Source organism: Pan paniscus, chromosome 20, assembly GCF_029289425.2.
Source record: "Pan paniscus chromosome 20, NHGRI_mPanPan1-v2.0_pri, whole genome shotgun sequence".
NCBI classification, from domain to species: domain Eukaryota; kingdom Metazoa; phylum Chordata; class Mammalia; order Primates; family Hominidae; genus Pan; species Pan paniscus.
The window spans coordinates 58,618,625-58,640,302 of record NC_073269.2 but is presented as its reverse complement, the minus strand read 5'-3'; the positions used below and the strand labels follow the sequence as shown (position 1 = coordinate 58,640,302).

The following is a 21,678-nucleotide window of genomic DNA, read 5'->3' as shown; positions in this document are numbered from 1 at the left end:
ATGTAATTTTCTCTTTACATTATAAATTACAACACTTACAAATAATGTAATTTATTTTCCATATTTAAAATACATGGTGTCAACCTCAGCTAAGCCCCCAGAAATACACTGTCACCCTCATCTGAGATGTGTAGGACTGTAAGGGAATGTGTTTGGGGGTTTAGGAAGTCACTTATAGGCACGTGAAGGTGGAGATGCCTGTTTGATGTCCCAGCAGAGAGCTGCGGAGACAACTGGACACAGGATTGTAGAGCTCCGGGGCGAGGCCTGCAGGGGACACGGAGCCATGTAGGTGGGTCAAAGCCGTGAGATGATAAGGTTCAAGGTGATTTGAGTCTAATCCTGTTTTTCGGAGGACTGGAATCCTTTAAAGTTCAAATTACAACTAAGTACCTCCCTGTCCTACAGGAAAAGCCACACACTCCATTGTGCCCATCATTTCAGGGGTCAGTGCCACTCTGACTGAGCTTTTTTGGTCTTCTCCCTCACCTGTATATCACAGGTGGGCTCACTGAGGTTCACAGCGGGGGACGTTTCACCAAGTTATCCTGAGAAGCTCCGAGTTTTGTAAGAAGGAGGAGTCGCTGATTTTCATGTGATGGCCAGGAAGGGTCAACAGGCTGCGTTGGCCATCCTTCTACAAAATGCCAGGACTGGCTACGTGTGGTGGCTCACTCCTGTAATCCTAGCACTTTGGAAGGCCAAAGCAAGCGGATCAGTTAAGCCGAGGAGTTTGAGACAAACCTGGCAACATGGTGAAACCCGTCTCCTGGATAGAGGAGAATCGGCCTCCCAAAGTGCTGGGATGACAGGCATGAGCCACTGCGTTCAGTCTACATATACATTTTTTTTTTTAATTAAGAAATAAGGCGGGCATGGTGGCTCAAGCCTGTCATCCCAGCACTTTGGGAGGCTGATGCTCTTGGATCGCTTTAGCCCTGCAGTTGGAGCCCAACCTAGACAACAAGGCAAAACCCGGTCTCTACCAAGAACACAAAAATTGGCGCGGTGTGGTGGCGCGCGGCTGTGGTCCCAGCTACTCTAGAGGCTGAGGTGGGAGGATCCCTTGAGCCCAGGAGGTTGACGCTGCAGTGAGCTGTGATCCGGTCACCGCTCTTCGGCCTGCGCAACAGAGTAAAACCCCATCTCCATCAAAAAAAAAAAAAAAAAAAAAAAAACCAAAAACCACATGGGTCCTGGGTCTAGGGAGGCAGGGAACTTTCCAAAACTAGACTAAAAGGAAAAACCCCATCTTCCCACCCAAAGTAACAAAGGATCAAAGGCTACTCTCCCTAACACCCTCCCCCTTCCACCAGGTCGCAGGTGGAAAGAGAAAGAGCCCAGGAGTGGCCAAGTCCAAGCACCGGCCACCCCTTCATCTGTATAGGGCACCCATCTGCTCTGGCCTCAGGCCAATTCACCTCAGTATTTCCCTGGCCAAGGGCCAAATTCTTCATCCAGATAAGGGGTAGCCCATAGGGACCTCAAAAAAAAAATACTTTAACCTCCAAAAACTTTGTAAATGGGGCCCTGGAGACGCTGGCTTGGGCCCACTCCCACCCAGTGGAGTGCTTTCTTGGTTGAGTAAATTTCTGCTTTCGCCGCTTCATTCTTTTGTTACTTTGTGGGGTTTTTTTTTTTTTTTCTTCAATTCTATGTTTAATATCCATCTACCTGGAAACTTCACATTCCAGGCCTGCCTTCCGGGAACAACAGGGCGAGGGTGGAAAAAAAGGGTTGCCTCCAGGAGAAGCACGTTTTCCTGGGGTTGGAACTGGGGAGAAGCAGGGCCCGGCACGAGGAGGGAGGTGGTGGGCGATGGCGCCTTCGGACAGGGGTGGGGTCTGCAGGATCCCAGGACCAGGCAGAGGACGCGGCCTTCCCGGGACTGGGGCTGCAGCGCTGCCCTCCAGGCGACGATGACAGCAAGGCTGGGAGGAGCCCAGGGCGAGAGTCCAACTCGCTGGTGAGGACCTGAAACAGCGCGAGGCTGGAGGACGGGTCGGGAAGGGTTTTGAGAAGGAAAGTTTCGCGACAGGAGGTGTCTGCACGGCCCCACTGCAGAAAAGACCGGGACGGGACCAGCCTCAGGGCGACTTTAAACTCAAAAGGAAAAGACTCACGGACTCCCACCCGGACGTCTCAATTTGCTCTGAGTTGAGAAAGAGGGGCCGGAATTTCCAGGTCTGTGGGGACACCCACGTCCCCGGTATAGCAGTACCAGAGAACTGGGAAGCGCAAACTCAACGGGGCAACCTTCAGTCCATGCCATCAGCTTCCGGGTCTGTGCCAATCAGCACAGTACAGAAGCCAGACCCGCGGGAGACCCCCGAGGAGGTGGGCGGGGCCTGGGTCAGGCCAGACGGGAGGCGAAGAGGTGGGCGGGGCCTGAGTCAACCAAAATACTACTGGAACTAATCAACACATTCAGTGGATTTGCACAATGCAATAGCAGCACCAAAAATTAACTGAATTTCCATAAACAATAAAAAATTTTAAACGAAAATTAAAAAACACTTCCATTTGCTAGAGATCTTAAAGTAAGAAATACTTAGGAATAAACATTAAAAAACTGAGAATTTCACACCTTGAAATCTACAAACATTGACCAAAATGATTAAAAACATATATATACAACCCACATTGATGGTTTGGAAAAATCAATATTGTTATTATATAAGCCAATGTGATTCAGATTCAACATAATACCTATAAAAATCCCTATTGGTTTTTGTTAAAGAAACAAAAAGCAGGCTGGGAAAAGTGACTCACGTCTGTTGGCCAGGCTGATCTCAAACCCATGACCTCAAGTGATCTATCCACCTTGGGCTCCTAAAGTGCTGGGTTTACAGGCGTGAGCCACACGCCTGGCCCAATCCTCTTAACACAAACACTTTAATGTCAATGCTTCAACTGAATGTTTTAAGTCAACTCAAACTCAAGTCAATTCTGAATTGACTCTACTGTCAATCCTTGATGGTCTGCTATGCTCACTGCATTTGTAACTATTACCTCAAAAATGAACGTTATGATATTCTGCAAGGAGTAACCTCGGACTGAAGACCTTGCCACACATAGGACGTTTGTAAGATTTCTGTCCAGTATGGATCCTCTGATATCTAATGTGGTGTGAACGTGAAGTAAAGGCTTTGCTCACAATCATCACACTTGGGAGGTTTCTCTCCTGTATGAATTCTCCCGTTTTGCAAAAGATGAAGCTTGACTGAAGACCTTGCCACAATCATCACATTTGTAAGATTTCTCTCCTGTATAAGATCACCAATGAACTGCAAGTTATGAATCATGTCTGAAAAACTTGCCACATTTATTACACTTATAAGACCTCCTTCATTATGGATTCTCCAATGTTTTGCAATGGCTGTAATATTACTGAAGACTTTGTGACAATCATTACATTAGTCAAGTTTCCCTATACCATGGATTGCTTGATGGTGAGTAAGTGTTGACTGACCACTAAAGGCTCTGCCATACTCATTACACTTGTACAGTTCCTTTCCAGTGTGAATTCCAGTATGTTGGGCCAGGTGTGAATCACACCCGAAATCCTTGTCACAAACCTTATATTTGTATGGTTTCTCTTCAGTATGAACTCTCCTATGTATTTCAAGGAGTGATTTGAAATTGAAAGCTTTTGTCACGTTCTTCACATTTGTAAGGTTTCTCTCCAGTATAAAGTCTATGATGACATGCAAGGTTTGACTGTTGCCTAAAAACCTTGCAAATTACACTTCTAAGATTTCTTTCCAGTATGACGTCTATGATGACGTTCAAGGTTTGATTTTCGATTAAAAACCTTGCCACATTCATTACACTTGTAAGGTTTCTCTCCAGTATGAAGTCTACGATGACATGCAAGGTTTGATTTGTGATTAAAAACCTTGCCACATTCATTACACTTGTAACGTTTCTCTCCAGTATGAATGACCTTATGCATTACAAGAGATGAATTCTGAACGAAGGTCTTGCCACACTCATTACACTTGTAAGGTTTCTCTCCAGTGTGAATTACAGTATGTTGTGCCAGGTGTGAATCACGTCTGAAAGCCTTGTCACAAACCTTACATTTGTACGGTTTCTCTCCAGTGTGAATTCTCCTATGTCTTTCAAGGTGTGATTTGCGACTGAAAACTTTGTCACATTCTTCACATTTGTAAGGTTTCTCTCCAGTATGAACTCTATGATGACGTGCAAGGTTTGATTGTTGATTAAAAACCTTGCCACATTCATTACACTTATAAGGTTTCTCTCCAGTATGAATTGCCTTGTGAACTAACAGGGCTGAATTGTGACTGAATGTCTTGCCACACTCATTACACTTGTAAGGATTCTCACCAGTGTGACATCTATGGCATGCAAGGTATCGCTTCTGATGAAAGTCCTTGCCGCATACATCACATTTATACTGTTTGTCTCCTAAATGGATTATCTGATGTTTTTTTAAGAGTGAGCTACCATTAAAGGCTTTGCCACTCTCATTACGTTGGAAAGATTTTCCTCTTGTGTGTACTTCCCGTTTTTGTGTGAGTAATGAAGACTGGAGGAAATTATTCCTATACTTATTAGAAATACGAGTTTTCGGCCTACAGGAAATTCGTTGGGATGCTGAAACTGAGAAAGCATCGTTGATAGCCTCCTCAACTTGATTACCAATTTTCCCTTCGGGGTGAAATATGTGCACTTCAGGCAGATGCGAATGAAAGCTTGATCCAAGCTCATTTTTAATAGGTTTGTTTCCAGCATGCCTTTGATCATGTCGCTCTGTACTACTCATCAACTTTTTGATTTTTGTCATGAGTGCTTCATGGCCATTTGTTTCATTTTCTTGCCACTGAAACACAAAGTCATTAATATCTTTCTCAATTTCCTGGAAGCAAGTATCTCCAATGTGATGACTTGCATGTATTTGTAATGTCCCTGTGTGGACTACTTCTGTATTGCCTTGTCCTGTTGATGAGAACATCTTCATCATGCATTTGGAAGAGGTATCTACAAAATATAAACACAAATAGGTTTCAAATTAAGTACGGAAGTTATACAATACTGAAATGTGTAAATATTACATAAAAAACAATACTTATTTTAAACTTCCCAAACATGATCTTCAAAGTTTAGGAACACAAAAGGAGTAAGATTCTTTAATAAATAAAGGGTGATTGCATGTGCTTCAAATCATTTTTATGGAAGCCTATTTCCAATATCATGACGAAACACTGACAGGGCACAAACATGTGTAAGCCTAAAGTCAGGAGTGTTTTTCTACTGTGACCCTAAAGTGTATCACACTTTGCAAAAAACACATCACTGTCACATCAAAGAAGAGAAAAATATATATTCTTCATATTTATAGGGTACTTAGTGTATACAAATAAATGCTAAAAAACCAGACAAGGTACTATTTTGGTAAATAATCCACAACAAGCTCCTGTAAGGATAATCAAAATCAATGGAATTTCTGTATTGTCAAAGAATCATAGCACTGAGAAGATAAGAAAATATTACAAAAATTAGGCAGGTGTGGTGGCCCACGCCTTTATAAAGTCCCAGCTACTCAAGTGGCTGATGCACAAGAATTGCTTTAAGCCAAGAGGCAAAGGTTGCAGTGCGCCAACATCGCACCGCTGCACTCCAGCCTGGGTGACAAAGTGAGACTCCATCTCTAAAGAAACAAGGCAGGGCATGGTGGTTCACGCCTGTAATCCCAGTATTTTAGGAGGCCGAGACAGGCAAATCACCTGAGGTCAGGAGTTCGAGACCAGCCTGGCCAACATGGCAAAATCCCTTCTCTACTAAACATACAAAAAGTAGCCAGGTGTGGTGGTGGGCACCTGTAATCCAAGCTACTTGGGAGGCTAAGGAAGGAGAATTGCTTGAACCCGCGAGGCCAAGATTGTGGTGAGCTGAGATTGTGCCACTGCACTCCACCCTGAGTGGCAGAGTGAGACTACATCTCAAAAAGAAAAATGTTAACATCGTATTTTTCTAAATAACTGTTACAAAATTATCTATATCCATGTGGAACAGGCACTTTGTGACTTTTTAAAAAAAATTTTGTACTTTTATTTTTTTGAGATGGAGTCTCGCTCTGTCACTGGACAGAGTGCAATGGCATGATCTTGGCTCACTGCAGCCTCTGCCTCCTGGGTTCAAGCAAGTCTCTTTGCTCAGCCTCCTGAGTAGCTGGGATTACAGGCATGCACCATCATGCCCGGCTAATTTTTGTATTTTTAGTAGAGATGGGGTTTCACCATATTGGCCAGGTTTGTCTCAAACACCTGACCTCAGGTGATCCACATGTCTCAGCCTCCCGAAGTCCTGGGATCACAGGCATGAGCCACTGTGCCCAGCAGCACTTTGTGACAGTAACAAGTGGAGTGTGTCAGTTATATTGCATATCACATACTGAAAACTCACAGGTAAAGTCATAAAAATCAGTTAATAAAATATTGATAAATATTTTCTGGCTTGATTAAAACAAGCCATAAAAATCAGTTAATAAAATATTGATAAATATTTTCTGGCTTGATAAAACAAGCCAGAAAATAATAAGTACATGTACGCAGCCTGCAGAATTGTAAACAATTCCCTATTAAGAAAAAAGCCACAACTTGTACTTACCACCAGTACACAACATAAGAATTGAAATACATGTTAAGGTCACTACTTTCTGATGTATGAGGTCAAAACTATACACAGCACTATAAGGAATAAGAATTGACTAATGTCCGGGCACGGTGGCACATGCCTGTAATCCCAGCACTTTGGGGGTCTGAGGCAGGTGAATCACGAGGTCAGAAGTTCGACACCAGCCTGGCCAACATGGTGCAACCCCATATCTACTAAAAATACAAAAACATTAGCTGGGCATGGTGGTGGGTACCTGTGATCCCAGTTACTTGGGAGGCTGAGGCAGGAATCGTTTGAACCTGGGAGGCAGAGGTTGCAGTGAGCCAAGATCATGCCACTGCACTCCAGTGTGGGCAACAGGATGAGACTCCATCTCAAAAAATAAAATAAAATAAATAACTACTTCTCAAATAAGCTTTGGTAGATTTAGTATTCTCTAATAGGGTGTTCCCGCACATGCGGACTTTCAAAGAATTCAGTCATGAGTGTTTACAACTCGTTAATAGCACTGGTACCTTTAGGAAGAGACATTAAAGAGCTCATTGCCTGTTCCTCTTTCCACCAGGTCAGGACATGGTAGGAAGATGGCTAGGGTAAACCGTGAAGAATGCTCTCACCAGGAACCAATTTGGCTGGCACCTTGCTCTTGGATTTCCCACTTCCCAAATTCATGAGAAATAAATTTCTGTGTCTGAAGCTATTTCCCTTTTGTTAGTTTTTGAGATCCAGTCACGCTCTATCACCCAGGCTGGAGTGAACTGGCAGGACTCTCCTACCTCAGGTGAGTCTCCCTCCTCAGCCCAGAGTCTCACTCTGTTGCCCGGGCTGGAGTGCGGTGGCATGATCTTGGCTCACTGCAACCTCCACCTCCCGGGTTCAGGTGATTCTCCTGCCTCAGCCTCCCAGGTAGCTGGGATTACAGGCACATGCCACCATGTACAGCTAATTTTTGTATTTTTAGTAGAGACGGAGTTTCACCATGTTGGCCGGGCTTTTCTCAAACTCCTGACCTCAAGTGATCAGCCCGTCTCAGCCTCCCAAAGTGCTGGGATTACAGGTGTGAGCCACTGCACCTGGCCATTTTTAGCATTTAGTACATTCGAGATTTCACCATGTTGGTCAGACTGGTCTCAAACTCCTGACCTCAAGTGATCTACCCACCTCGGCCTCCCAAAGTGCTGGAATTAGAGGTGTGAGCCACTGCTGCTGGCCAGTCTAAGCTATTTCTAACAGAACAGTGAAATGACAGAGACAGGAACAGGATCATCTCATCATCAACATCACCGAAGGCTGACAAATCTTATTAAACAAAGGAAGTTAAGAGTCTGTACTGTAAAACTTGCAATACTTGAAGCCATCTACTAGCACTAACATGTTAAAAACCTTGAGACAGGCCAGGCACGGTGGCTCACACCAGTAATCCCAGCATTTTGAGAGGCTGAGACAGAAAGTTAATGAGGTCAGGAGATTGAGACCATCCTGGCTAACAAGGTGAAACCTCGTCTTTACTAAAAAATACAAAAAATTATCCCGGCATGTTGGCACTCGCCTGTAGTCCCAGCTACGTGGTGGGCTGAGACTGGAGAATTTTTGGAACCTCGGAGGTGGAGGTTGCAGTGAGGGGAGATCACACCACTGCACTTTAGCCTGGGTGACAGACCGAGACTTTGTCTCAAAAAAAAAAAAAAAAAAAAAAAAAGAAATGAAAGAAGGCTAAAAAGTAACTCCAACCCACAAACATATATAAAGTTCTCCAGTAAAGGTAAATAAAAAACAGATAGACCAGGCGTGGTGGTTCATGCCTGTAATCCCAGCACTTTGGGAGGGCGAGCCAGGCAGATCACCTGAGGTCAGGAGTTCGAGTCCAGCGTGACCAACAAAGAGAAACTCTTCCTCTACTAAAAATACAAAATTAGCTGGGTGTAGTGGTGCATGTTTGCAATCCCAGCTACTCAGGAGGCTGAGGCAGAAGAATTGGTTGAACCTGGGAGGTGGAGGTTGTGGTGAGCCGAGATAGCAGCATTGCACATCAGTATGGGCGACAAGAGCAAAACTCTGTCTCATAAATACATACATTAATTAATTAATAAGAGGACAGATACAGAAACTGGCATACATGTACCTTTTGTTCAGAACTAAATTTTTTAAAATAAAAAGGCATGAAAAAACACTGTATATATACGTTACCAGAAATGCAACATACACAGAAATAATTCTGACAAAAATAAAAATTTCTAAAAAGGCTGGGCGCAGTGGCTCACGCCTGTAATCCCAGCACTCTGGGAGGCCGAGGTGGATGGATCACAAGGTCAGGAGATCGAGACCATCCTGGCTAATACAGAGAAACCCCATCTCTACTAAAAATACAATAAAAAATAGCCGGGTGTGGTGGCAGGCGCCTGTAGCCCCAGCTGCTCGGGAGGCTGAGGCAGGAGAATGGTGTGACCCCGGGAGGTGGAGCTTGCAGTGAGCTGAGATCGTGCCACTGCACTCCAGCCTGGGCTACAGAGCGAGACTCCACCTAAAAAAATAATAATAATAATTCTAGAGGAGAAGTAGTTTTTGCAGGTTATGAAATTTCATTTATTTATTTATTTATTTATTTTGAGATGGAGTCTCACTCTCTCTCCCATGCTGGAGTGCGACGGTGCGATCTCAGCTCACTGCAACCTCTACCTCCCGGGTTCAAGCAACTCTCGTGCCTCAGCCTCCTGAGTAGCTGGGATTACTGCCACCCACCACCGTGCCTGGATAATTTTTGTAATTTTACTAGAGACGAAGTTTCACCATGTTAACTAGGCTGGATTTGAACACCTGACCTCTGGTGATCTGCCCACCTCGGCCTCCCAAATTACTGGGATTATAGGCATGAGCCACTACACCTGGCCAGGTTATGAAAATTTTAGGTTTCATTATTATGCTATAACTTTAAGATTTTTTTTTTTTTTTTTTTGAGACAGAGTTTCGCTCTCGTTGCCCAGGCTGGAGTGCAATGGCACAATCTCGGATCACTGCAACCCCCGCCTCCCAGGTTCAAGCAATTCTGCCTCAGCCTCGCGAGTAGCTGGGATTACAAGTGCCCGCCACCACACCCGGCTAATTTTGTATTTTTAGTAGAGACCGGGTTTCTCCATGTTGAAACTGGTCTTGAACTCCTGACCTCAGGTGATCCACCCGCCTTGGCCTCCCAAAGTGCTGGGATTACAGGCGTGAGCCACCGCGCCTGGCCAACTTTAAGATCTTTAACATACCTGCAACAATAACCACTTCCCAAAACTACTTCTCCTCTAGAACTTTTTTTATTTTTGTCGGAATTATTTGTGTATGTTGCATTTCTGGTAACATATATGTACAGTGTTTTTTTCACGCCTTTTTATTTTATCTATACAACACACTTCATTTCTGTTTACTGAAAGAAATGGGCACGGCGGGGCGTGGTGGCTCACGTCTGTAATCCCGGCACATTGGGAGGCTAAGGCGGGTGGATCACGAGGTCAGGAGATTGAGACTACGGTGAAACCCTGTCTCTAATAAAAATACAAAAAATTAGCTAGGCGCGGTGGCGGGTGCCTGTAGTCCCAGCTACTCGGGAGGCCGAGGCAGGAGAATGGCGTGAACCCGGGAGGCGGAGCTTGCAGTGAGCCGAGATCCTGCCACTGCACTCCAGCCTGGGCGGCAGAGCAAGACTCCGTTTCAACAAAAATAAAAGAAATGGACACTAACGTAGTTGTTATATTCACACTGGAATCATGTTTAAACCATTTACATGTTTACAAAGAACTAAAAGACAAAACTGTTTAAAATAATAACAATAGTTGAGCTTGGCGGCTCACGCCTGTAATCGCAGCGCTTTGGTGTAGGGTCCAGCCCTGCGGGCTTAGCGGGTGTTCTCTTCTTATGCGGAGATGAGAGATTGTAATAAATAAAGACATAAGACAAAGAGATAAACAGAAAGCAGCTGGGCCCGGGGGACCACTACCATCAAGACGCGGAGACCGGTAGTGGCCCCAAACAGCTGGGTGCGCTGATATTTATTGCATACAAGACAAGGTGGCAGGGTAAGGAGGGTGAATCTTCTAAGTGATTGATAAGGTGAAGCAAGTCACGTGATCACAGGACAAGGGGCCCTTGCCTTTTAGGTAGCCAAAGCAGGGAGAGAAGGCAGCATACGTCAGCGTTTTCTTCTATACACTCTGTCGCCCAGGCTGGAGTGCAGTGGTGCGATCTCGGCTCACTGCAAGCTCCGCCTCCCGGGTTCACGCCATTCTCCTGCCTCAGCCTCCCAAGTAGCTGGGACTACAAGCGCCCGCCACCACACCCAGCTAATTTGTTGTATTTTTAGTAGAGACAGGGTTCCAACCGTGTTAGCCAGGATGGTCTCGATCTCCTGACATCTTGATCTGCCCGCCTCGGACCCCCAAAGTGCTGGGATTACAGGCAAGAGCCACCGTGCCCGGCTCTTCTATGCACTTCTAAGAAAGATCAGACTTTAAGACTTTCACTATTTCTTCTACCACTATCTACTATGAACTTCAAAGAGGAACCAGGAGTACGGGAGGAGCATGAAAGTGGACAAGGAGCGTGAGCACTGAAGCACAGCACCACAGGGAGGGGTTTAGGCCTCGGGATGACTGGGCAGGCCTGGATACTATCCAGCCTTCCACAAGAAGCTGGTGGAGCAGAGTGTTCCCTGACTCCTCCAAGGAAAGGAGACTCCCTTTCGTGGTCTGCTAAGTAACGGGTGCCTTCCCAGACACTGGCATTACCGCTTGACCAAGGAGCCCTCAAGCGGCCCTGATGCGGGCGTGACAGAGGGCTCACCTCTTGCCTTCTAGGTCACTTCTCACAATGTCCCTTCAGCACCTGACCCTATACCTGCCAGTTATTCCTAGGTTATATTAGTAATGCAACAAAGAGTAATATTAAAAGCTAATGATTAATAATGATTGATAATTGTCCATGATCATCTCTGTATCTAATTTGTATTATAACTCTTCTTATTGTAACTATTTTCTTTATTATACTGAAACACTTTGTGCCTTCAGTCTCTTGCCTTGGCACCTAGGTAATCTTAGGTCCACACTTTGGGAAGCCAAGGCAGGTGGATCACTTGAGATCAGGAGTTTGAGACCAGGCTGGCCAACATGGTGAAACCCTGTCTCTACTAAAAACACAAAAATTAGCTGGGCATGGTGGTGAGCGCCTACAGTCCCAGCTACTCAGGAAGCTGGGACACAAAAATCCTTTGAGCCTGGGAGGTGGAGGCTGCTGTTAGCCAAGATCATATCACTGCACTGTAGCCTGGGCAACACAGTGAGACTCTTTCATAAAATAAGAAAAAGAAAGAAAGGAAGAGCAGACGGGTAAGTGGAGGCAAAGAAAGATGTCATTTCAGAGATCTCAGGATTGAAACTTTCCTTTTCCAACAGAATTCTCCCACTTGCAGAGTTTCCCCACACACTATTTGAAGGTGGAGCTTCCACTCTGCCCATCTGAGCTCTTACCTGCGTTTACACCTGTAATACATTCCCACCCATCTGGAGTTTTTTGCTATTTTCACTTCACTCTCCACAGTCCAGGGCCCTTTCTCCTGCTCCAACACGGAGATAACATATCAGCATGAGACTCCTGCTTATAAAAAGAAAGTACTAAGACGTGCTGGAGCTTTTGTAGAGTTCCAGCCCTATATTTCTGTAGGAAAGAAGACATTACAGATGGATCTAGGAAAATATTTTACTAATTACTCCACTGACTGCCTCCTTCTGAATGCTTGGAGAGCACTGTAACATGTAATATGTCGACATCAAGCTCTCTTCCAAGAACTACTGAATCGAAAGCACAGGAAAAGCAAACAGAAAACTGGATATGATTAAAGTCTGCCATAAGGTTTTGTTTTTTTGTTTTTTGAGAGAGAGTCTTGCTCTGTTGCCCAGGCTGGAGTCCAGTGGCGTGTTCTCAGTCACTGGAAACTTGGCCTGCCGGGATCAAGCGATTCTCTTTCATCAGCCTTTCTAGGAGCTGGGATTACAGGCATGCACCACGACGCCCGGCTAATTTTTGTGTTTTTAGTAGAGACGGGATTTCTCCATGTTGGCCAGGCTGGTCTTGAACTCCTGACCTGAAGTGATCCACACGCCTCAGCCTCCCAAAGTGCTGTGATGACAGGGGTGAGCCACCATGCCTGGCCTGCCATAAGCTTTTATGCTTACTTTACTTCTGGAACCCCCACTGAGCTATCAGGAAGAATGCAGAACATCTAAAGGGGACAGTGAAAGTCCAGATGCTACATCATGAAGCTTTTCATTTCTAACTCAATACGGCTTCCATTTTAGTCAAGCAAGGATGTGGCTCCCAAGAGGCAACAAGAGAAAATACAAAGATCCACAAGGGCACATCCCCACTTCTGGAGGGAAGTTATCCTCACCCAGGAAGACCAGGTTCCTATAATTCTCCAGCATCACGTCCCTGTATAGAGTCCTCTGAGCAGGGTCCAGGCATTTCCACTCCTCCTGAGAGAATTCTATGGCCACGTCCCTGAATGTCAATAGACCCTGAAAGGAAAACACATTTTAAGCAAATGGTTATGGGAGGAGTTCTTATCTTTACAGAAAATGGAGGGAAAGCATGGATTTAATTGCAGAGAATGTTCTGACAAATCCAAGTAAGGGATTCTTCACCACATGATGTCTTCCCAGTGGTGTTTGATTATACTTTCTGAAGAGCTCAGGATACCCTCTCAGTATGAACTGCTTACGTTAGAAATAAATAATTAGCCAGGTATGGTGGCAGGCATCTGTTGTCCCAACTACTTGGAAGGCTGAGGTGGGAGGACGGCTTGACCTTGATGGTGGAGGTTTCAGTGAGCTGCGATTGCACCAAGGCGCTCCAGCCTGGGCAACAAAGCAAGACTCTCTCTCCAAATAAAATAAAATACATGAAAATAAAATTAATCAAAGTACAAAATTCTATTTTGTATATGTTCAAAAAAAAGTAAAACCTACACACACTCACAAAAAACCACGTTAATACAAAGTGTTGTCATTTGTCCCAGATTTTCAAAATATATACATATGTGTGTGTATGTATGTATGTGTATGTATATATGTGTGTGTGTATGTATGGGTATGTGTGTATATATATAAAGGTTTTAAAAATACAAAAAGTAGGCCAGGCACAGTGGCTCATGCCTGTAATCCCAGCACTTTGGGGGGCTGAGGCAGGTGGATCACAAGGTGAGGAGATCAAGACCATCCTGGCTAACACGGTGAAACCCCGTCTCTACTAAAAAATACAAAAATTAGCCGGGCGTGGTGGGGGGTGCCTGTAGTCCCAGCTACTCAGGAGGCTGAGGCAGGAGAGTGGTGTGAACCTGGGAGGCGGAGCTTGCAGTGAGCGGAGATCGTGCCACTGCACTACAGCCTGGGCAACAGAGCAAGACTCCGTCGCGAAAAAACAAACAAACACAAATATATATATATATATATGCAAATTTTGTTTAACTAAAGAGGAATCTCATCTTGGTGGAAAAGGATAATTTGGCAGCTGGAAGTACTGCTCCCGTATTTGAGAAAAATTGTAACCATTTTTACAAAAAACACCTGTTTCAAAAGCCTCTCCACAGTAACACCACTGTCTCCATCAGCTTAATTTGCTAAGAATGGTTTAATAAATCTCCTACTATTATTTAGGTTGATTTCATATTCTTTAAATAACGATGGAATAAAACCCCTGTATCATTCATGTCTGTTTATGAACTTTCCATTCTAATTAGTAGAATTTTTCGAGTCAGAAACACAGTAACTCACTCAATTACCTAAAAATGTGGTATAAAATCAGGGAGAAAAGATTTTCCCTTATTGGTCTCCTTTTCTAGAATTTACCACGTACTTTGTGCACATTAATAGGTCACTTCCATTGGCAGCTGCTCTAATCCTGGTCCACAGAGAGTTGACAGTGCATCCAGATGTGGCCCCTGAACAATCCCTGCTGCCCAACAGCACTGACACTGCGGGACCCTCACCCCGTCTCCATCCATGTCTGGGTGTGAGCCCTTCCCAGGACCATGCCCAGTGCAGCCTCTTCCCAAGTTCATGTCACTCAGTCACAAGAGATGGAATCTAATGAGATGACAGGGACTGAGGGAAGGCATGAGTTGAGTGTGAGCAAACCTGTCAGGCAGGACACTTGAGACTCAGAGAAGATTCCCAACTCCAAGATCAGCATTTCTGAAAGGAAGGAGACAGAACAATCCCCCGAGAATATCATCTCACCTGAGGAAGAGCCATCCCTGACTCCTTTGCTTTCCTCTTCCTCTTCCGTGTTTTTTCCTCACGTACCAAGAGTCTTTAGAAGTCAATCCTGAATGTTAGAAATATGTTGTTTATTGCTCAGAATCAACACACCCCCTCCCTGTAACACAATGACACATACAAAGGTGCCCTCACTCTGAAAAAATATGGTTACCTCTGCTGCCCACTGCACCAGGGATAATAAATTTCTATAAGAAAACTCTCGCTTCCCTCCTGGAGAAGCCTTCACACGCTGCAGCAGTGGGGAGCTGGGCTGGAATGAGCTCTCTTTCAGGGCACAGACCCAGCCCTGAGGAAACCCCACACAGAGGCTGGGTGCGGTGGCTCATGCCTGTCATCCCACCGCTCTGGGAAGCCAAGGTGGGTACATCGCTTGAGCTCAGGAGTTTGAAACCAGCCTGGGCAACATGGTGAAACCCCATCTCTACCAAAAATACAAAAACTTAGCCAGGTATGGTGGTGCACGTGTGTGTGTGTCTGGTCCCAGCTACTTAGGAAGCTGAGCGGGAGGATCAGTAGAGCTCAGGAGTTTGAGACCAGCCTGGCCAACATGGTGAAAACCTGTCTGTACTAAAAACACAAAAATTGGGGCTGGGTGCAGTGTGGTTCATGCCTGTAATACTAGCACTCTGGAAGGCTGAGGTGGGAGGATTACTCAAGGTCAGGAGTTCGACAGCAGCCTGGCCAACATGGTGAAACCCCGTATCTACTAAAAATACAAAAAGGAGCTGGGCTTGGTGGGCATTGGTAAGCCTAGCTACTCGGGAGGCTGAGGTTGGAGGATCGCTTGAACCTGGAAGGTGGAGGTTGCAGTGAGCCAAGATCGCACCACTGGACTCCAGCCAGGGCAACAGAGTAAGACTCAAAAATAAAATAAAATATAAATACAAAAATTAGCAGAGTATGGTGGCACACACCTGTAATCTCAGCTACTTGGGAGACAAAGGCACAAGAATTGCTTGAACTCGGGAGACAGAGGTTGCAGTGAGCCAAGATCACAAGACTGCACTCACAGCCTGGAGGACAGAGCGAGACTCTTTGGAAAAAGAAAAAAAGTGTGTTTCTGATGTGACTGACACAAAGATAATAAAACCTGAGTAACGTGATAGAGACTGATGGGCAGAGGGAAGTTCAGTTGGGGGTGAGAGGGCATGGGAGACATTTCTGAGCCAGGACCTGAAGGAGAAAGGGACAGTGCTGTGAGCATTTAGAGAAATAGGGTAAGAGCAGTGAAAATGACCTGAGACGGGAAGGGTTTTGATGTTTGGGAAAAGAGAAAAGCAAATGTGTCTGGGGCAGAGGGAGTCATGAGATGAGGGCAAGCTCCCAGGAGGAGGCTGGACAGTGGCAGGGGCCCTGGACACAGGGCTGTGGAGTGACAGTGAGGAGTTGGGCTTTTGTCCTGGGGAACACAGGAAGCCCATGGAGGGTTCCCTGCCAGGGACTGACATGATCTGCTTTAGATTTAGCTGTGACATCCTCAGAATGGGGACATTTTCACCGAGTCACGCTGAGAAGGTCTGAGATGAGTGAAAAGATGTAACGGAATTCTTACATGGTGGCCTGGAAGCGATAATGGAAAGGGTTGGCCTTATCAAAACTATCCTTGAAAATTAGAGAAGCCTCTTTCACATACCTGGGATAAAGAAACTTCTTTTGCAAGTTCTGATGCCACTGATTCCCAACATTTAATTCTTCCTCACAAGAAAATTACAGTAACGTTTATAAAATGCAGATGTACAAAGACACAGCTAGTTACCTTGAAAACAGGGAGGCTGAGTGCGGTGGCTCACACCTGTAATCCCAGCACTTTGGGAGGCCGAGGCAGGCGGATCACCTGATGTCGGGAGTTCGAGAACATCCTGACCAACATGGAGAAACCCCATCTCTACTAAAAATACAAAAATTATCTAGATGTGGTGGCGCATGCCTGTAATTCCAGCTACTCAGGAAGGCCGAGGCAGGACAATCGCTTGAAACCAAGAGGTAAAGGTGGCGGTGAGTAGGCCGGGCTCGGTGGCTCATGCCTGTAATCCCAGCACTTTGGGAAGCCGAGGCGGGCAGATCACCTGAGGTCAGGAGTTCAAGACCAGCCTGACCAATATGGAGAAACCCCATCTCTACTAAAAATACAAAATTAGCCTGGTGTGGTGGCACATGCCTGTAATCCCAGCTACTAGGGAGGCTGAGGCAGGAGAGTCGCTTGAACCCGGGAGGTGGAGGTTGCAGTGAGCCGAGATCGCACCATTGCACTCCAGCCTGGGCAACAAGAGCGAAAGTGCATCTCAAAACAAACAAGCAAACAAACAAACAAAAAGCAGGGAAAGAGGCTCAGCTGTAGAACTAAGACATAAGCAAACTTTTTCAATCAAGAATACTTGGGTGGCCAGGTGCGGTGGCTCACGCCTGTAATCCCAACACTTTGGGAGGTCGAGGCGGGTGGATCACCTGAGGTCAGGAGTTCGAGACCAGCCTGGCCAACATGGTGAAACCCTGTCTCTACTAAAAATACAAAAATTACCTGGGCTCCATCCTCACATCTTATTTAATCTCTTGTTGCTCCTTCTCCCCAATTCTTCGATCGTCCTCAATCTCCATATATTTCCGCTTCTTATCCCATCTCTGCATCTCTGCCGCTCTCCCTGTTAAATTCTCTCTTCCCTGTTGTACGCCCCGTCCCCACTCTCTAGCACCCCAGATCCCCAGGCGTCCTCTCTGCTGTGGTTCTCCCTCTGTTCTCCTTGCCACCAGCACCACTCTGCTCTGTCTGCCCTGGCTCCAAATCCCTCATCTCTCTCTCTCTCACTCTGATGAGCCTCCCTCTTTGCTGCCCCTCTCTACCTTGCTGTCTGTCCTTCATCTCTCTGTACATCTAGCTTTTCTCTACATTTCTCCAGTTGCTTTTCTCCTCCTTTCTTATCTTTTTTTTTTTTCACTTTTGCTGTCTCTTGGCAAATCCCTCACCCATCCTCTACTTTGCCATCTGTTATGGGTCTTTCTCATTCTTCTTTTCTCTGTCTCAGGTTTTCTACTGCTCTCTGTCTCCTGATCTCTTTAGCCCACACAATCACAGGAGGGTTTGAAGTAAGACGCCTGCATCCCGGAGAGGCTCATTTTCCAGGGGCTGGAGCTAGGCAGGCAAGAACACACCGTGTCACAGGACTGGCCCCGGCACCTCCCCAACGCTGGCTCAAGGAAAGTGGTGACTGCTAAGGGGAGACTTGGGGTGCAGCAAGGCCCAGCATGAGGCGGGAGGTGGGGTGCGACGACGCCTTCGGACAAGGGTGGGGTCCACAAGATCCCAGCACCAGGCAGAGAACGCAGCCTCCCTGAGACTGGGATCGCGGCGTTTGCGCTTCAGGCGCCTACAAGGTTGAGACACGGAGGCGCCCAGGCGGAAATAAACATCTCGGGTGAGGACTTTGAAAAGCGCGGGGAGGGAGGAGTTAAAAAACGGTTTTGAGCACAGAAACTACGCGATAGGAAGTGTATACATCGCCCTGTAGCAGAAAGACTGGAGACGGGAACAGCCTCAGGGCGACTTTAAACACAAAAGGAAGCGACTTCCGGATTCCCAGGGGAACGTCTGCATTTGCTCTGGTTGAAGGAAGACGGGCGAGAATTTACAGGTCTGTGGTGACCCCACGTCCCAGGTACGGAAGTGCCGGGGATATGGGGAGTGCAGACTTAATACAACACAGAGCAAAACTCACCGCCGCGGTGCGACCTTCACTCCACGGGATCCGCTTCCTGGTCTGCGCGCATCTGTGCGCACAGGACTAAAGCCAGGCCTGGGTGGAGCCAACGAGAAGGTGGGCAGGGCCTGATCGAGGTAGAGGCGGGGCCCCAGGCGGAGAGACCTTGCCCTTTAGAACCGGCAGAGGGCGGGGCCGGGGCGGGACCTGTGCGTCTCTCAGCCTCGCTCCCAGCGACTCTATTTTTCGGGTTTTGGAGGCGAGAGCGGTCAGGAAGGCTGAAGCACGATTCGAAAGCCCTGGAATTGTCTGGAACGGGGATGCAAACAAGAATGTAAAATGCAAAGCCCTGCCTGGGCGGAACGTACAATTTCATGCTGACGGCCCACAGAACAGAACAGAAATCCTCTCCCTTTCTATTCTCCATTCACTCAAGAGGGAGAGTCCACCCTGTGCTCAGCTTCAGAGACTTTCCTAGGTCCACCGCCTGGGATGCGCGACGGAGTGCTCAGGCCAGGGAGGAGTGAGGTCACCACCTACTGCTTAAACACAGCAGGAATGCGGCCAGGTGGGCGGGAGCCTGAGGGCCAGCGGCGGGAGGATCGCTGAGCCTGGGGGTCCAGGCCAGCCTGGGCGACAAAGTAACACACCCCTCCCGCAGGGCTCCCCTCATGGTCTCTTTTACTTTTTAAAATAAAATTTTGATTGTGTGAGATAGGGATACAACATTATTCTTTTCCATGTGGATATCCAGTTAATTGTCCCAGCACATTTGTGGAAGAGATCTATTACTTTCTTTTTTCTTTTTTTTTTTTTTTTTGAGACGGAGTATTTCTCTGTCGCTCAGGCTGGAGTGCAGTGGTGACATCTCGGCTCACTGCAGCCTCTGCCTCCTGGGTTGAGGCGATTCTCCTGCCTCAGCCTTCGGAATAGCTGGCATTACAGGCACAGGCCACCATGCCCGGCTAATTTTTGTATTTTGGGTAGAGACGGGATTTCCCCATGTTGGCCAGGCTGGTTTCTAATTCCTGACGTCAGGTGATCCGCCCGCCTCAGCCTCCCAGAGTGCTGGGATTACAGGCCTGAGCCTGCATGCCTGGCCAGGAAAACTTGTAGAAGTTGCGCCTGCATGCCACCAGACTCAGGTTGCGTGACCACGTTCCTCTCAAGGTTCCGAATTATTTAAAAGTCTGTAGTTTTAAATTTGAAATAGCTGATGTTTGAAATATTTAATTTCCTACTGACATACAGGTACTATCTCCCTTGTTGCTTGCCTTTCAGGAAGAGCTCCTAAGTCCTTCAGAAGTACATCTCTGGGTCATTATGCTGAAAAAGGGTTTAATTACTTTCTAAAATATTCTACTTCAGGCCGGGCGCGGTGGCTGAAGCCTGTAATCCCAGCCCTTTGGTAGGCTGAGGACGGCGGATGGCCTGAGGTCGGGAGTTCGAGACCAGCCTGACCAATATAGAGAAACCCCGTCTCTACTACAAATATAAAAATTAGCCTGGCGTGGTGGCATGCGCCTGTAGTCCCAGCTACTCGGGAGGCTGAGGCAGGAGAATCGCTTGAGCCCAGAAAATGGAAGCTGTGGTGAGCCATGGTCATGACATTGTACTCCAGCCCAGGGAACTAGAGTGAAACTCAGTCTCAAAAACAAAACAATAATAATAATAATAATAATAATAATAAATACAGCTGGACAAGGTGTCTCAAGGCTGAGCGAGACTCCGTCTTAAAAAAAAAAGAAAAAAAAAAAGAAAACTACCAGTTACACAGTAGGGCGACCTCAAAAACAAAGGGAACTGCCTCCTCTTAAAGTTTCTCTCACATAGGTGCTTAGGTAAAAACTAAGGTATGTCTACCTGCCAGTTGGCTGACAGTGTAACAAAACTCATTACTTTGTTGATTTAAAGCTATCCTTGGCCGGTTGCGTTGGCTCCCGCCTGTAATTCTAGCACTTTGAAAGGCCGACGTGGGGGCATCACCTGAGATCAGGGGTTCGAGACCAGCCTTGCAAACGTCATGAAACCCCGTCTCTACTGAAAATTCAACAATTAGCCGGGGGTAGTGGTGCATGCCTGTAATCCTAGCTACTCAGGAGGCTGAGGCAGGAGAATCGCTTGAATCCGGAAGGCGGAGGTTGCAATGAGCCGAGATTGTGCTATTGCACTCCAGCCTGGATGACAAAAGTGAAGCTCCATCAAAAAAAAAAAAAAAAAAAAAACACCTATCCTTGGTATTTTAGTGCGCAAGTACGTGAAAGCATGACTGTAATTATCTTAGAAGCATACATTGTCATGGGACATTGGGTCATCTGGACATTGTGTTTATGCAGGAGTTTGTCCTTGTAGGTATGATTAAACTGCTTTTCTTAACTGTAAACATCTTAAGACTGTGAGTCATGCGTGAGCAGTAAGGAATGTGTCTTGCTAGTTTTAATGGACTTGAACTTTGTCACCCTAGCTCCCCTAGGATCCTGTTTAACAGTTTATCCAATTATGCACCAGAGTCCTAAGCACAATTATGGAGACACCATTCTTTTGTAATGTATCTGACAGACTGAGCTTCTGCCCCAAGAACATAGTAATAGCAATACTAAGTGAAATATTACAAAGTTTTGTGTATCTATGTAATTATCTATTATTTGCATTTTAAATTAGCTAAAGTTATACAGAATGGGTTTTTATTTCAATCCAATACTAGAAATATATCTTTCGGCCCAGCATAGTGGTGCATGCCTGTAATCCCAGCACTTTGGGAGGCTGAGGCAGGTGGATCACCTGAGGTCAGGAATTCAAAACCAGCCTGACTAACATAATGAAACCCAGTCTCTACTAAATACAAAAGAATTAGCCAGGCATGGTGATGCATGCCTGTAATCCGAGCTACTTGGGGTGCTGAGACAGGAGAATCCGTAGTACATGGGAGGCAAAGGTTGCAGTGATCCAAGATCGCACCATTGCACTCCAGCCTGGGCAACAAGAGTGAAACTCCGTCTCAAAAAACAAAACAAAACAAACTATATATA

The 21,678-nt window shown here is 46.2% G+C and overlaps 1 protein-coding gene across 3 annotated transcripts; it reads right to left on the bottom strand.

The window, feature by feature from the left end:
• Positions 1–2,468: 2,468 nt before the first annotated feature.
• On the bottom strand, positions 2,469–21,662 carry LOC100971601 (zinc finger protein 701). 3 transcript variants are annotated; one of them, XM_055103829.2, is made up of 5 exons: positions 18,668–21,662; positions 15,872–15,990; positions 14,916–15,003; positions 13,070–13,196; positions 2,469–5,007 (listed from the first exon to the last, which is right to left on the bottom strand). In XM_055103829.2, exons 3-5 carry the CDS (start codon positions 14,928–14,930, stop codon positions 3,752–3,754), a joined length of 1,398 nt encoding a protein of 465 aa, XP_054959804.2. In that variant the 5' UTR covers positions 14,931–15,003; positions 15,872–15,990; positions 18,668–21,662; the 3' UTR covers positions 2,469–3,751. The 3 variants fall into 3 exon arrangements, with proteins under 3 accessions (XP_054959804.2, XP_063456647.1, XP_034800448.2); XM_063600577.1 differs by lacking the exon at positions 15,872–15,990 and having other exon boundaries at positions 16,714–21,662; XM_034944557.3 differs by lacking the exon at positions 15,872–15,990.
• Positions 21,663–21,678: the final 16 nt, after the last annotated feature.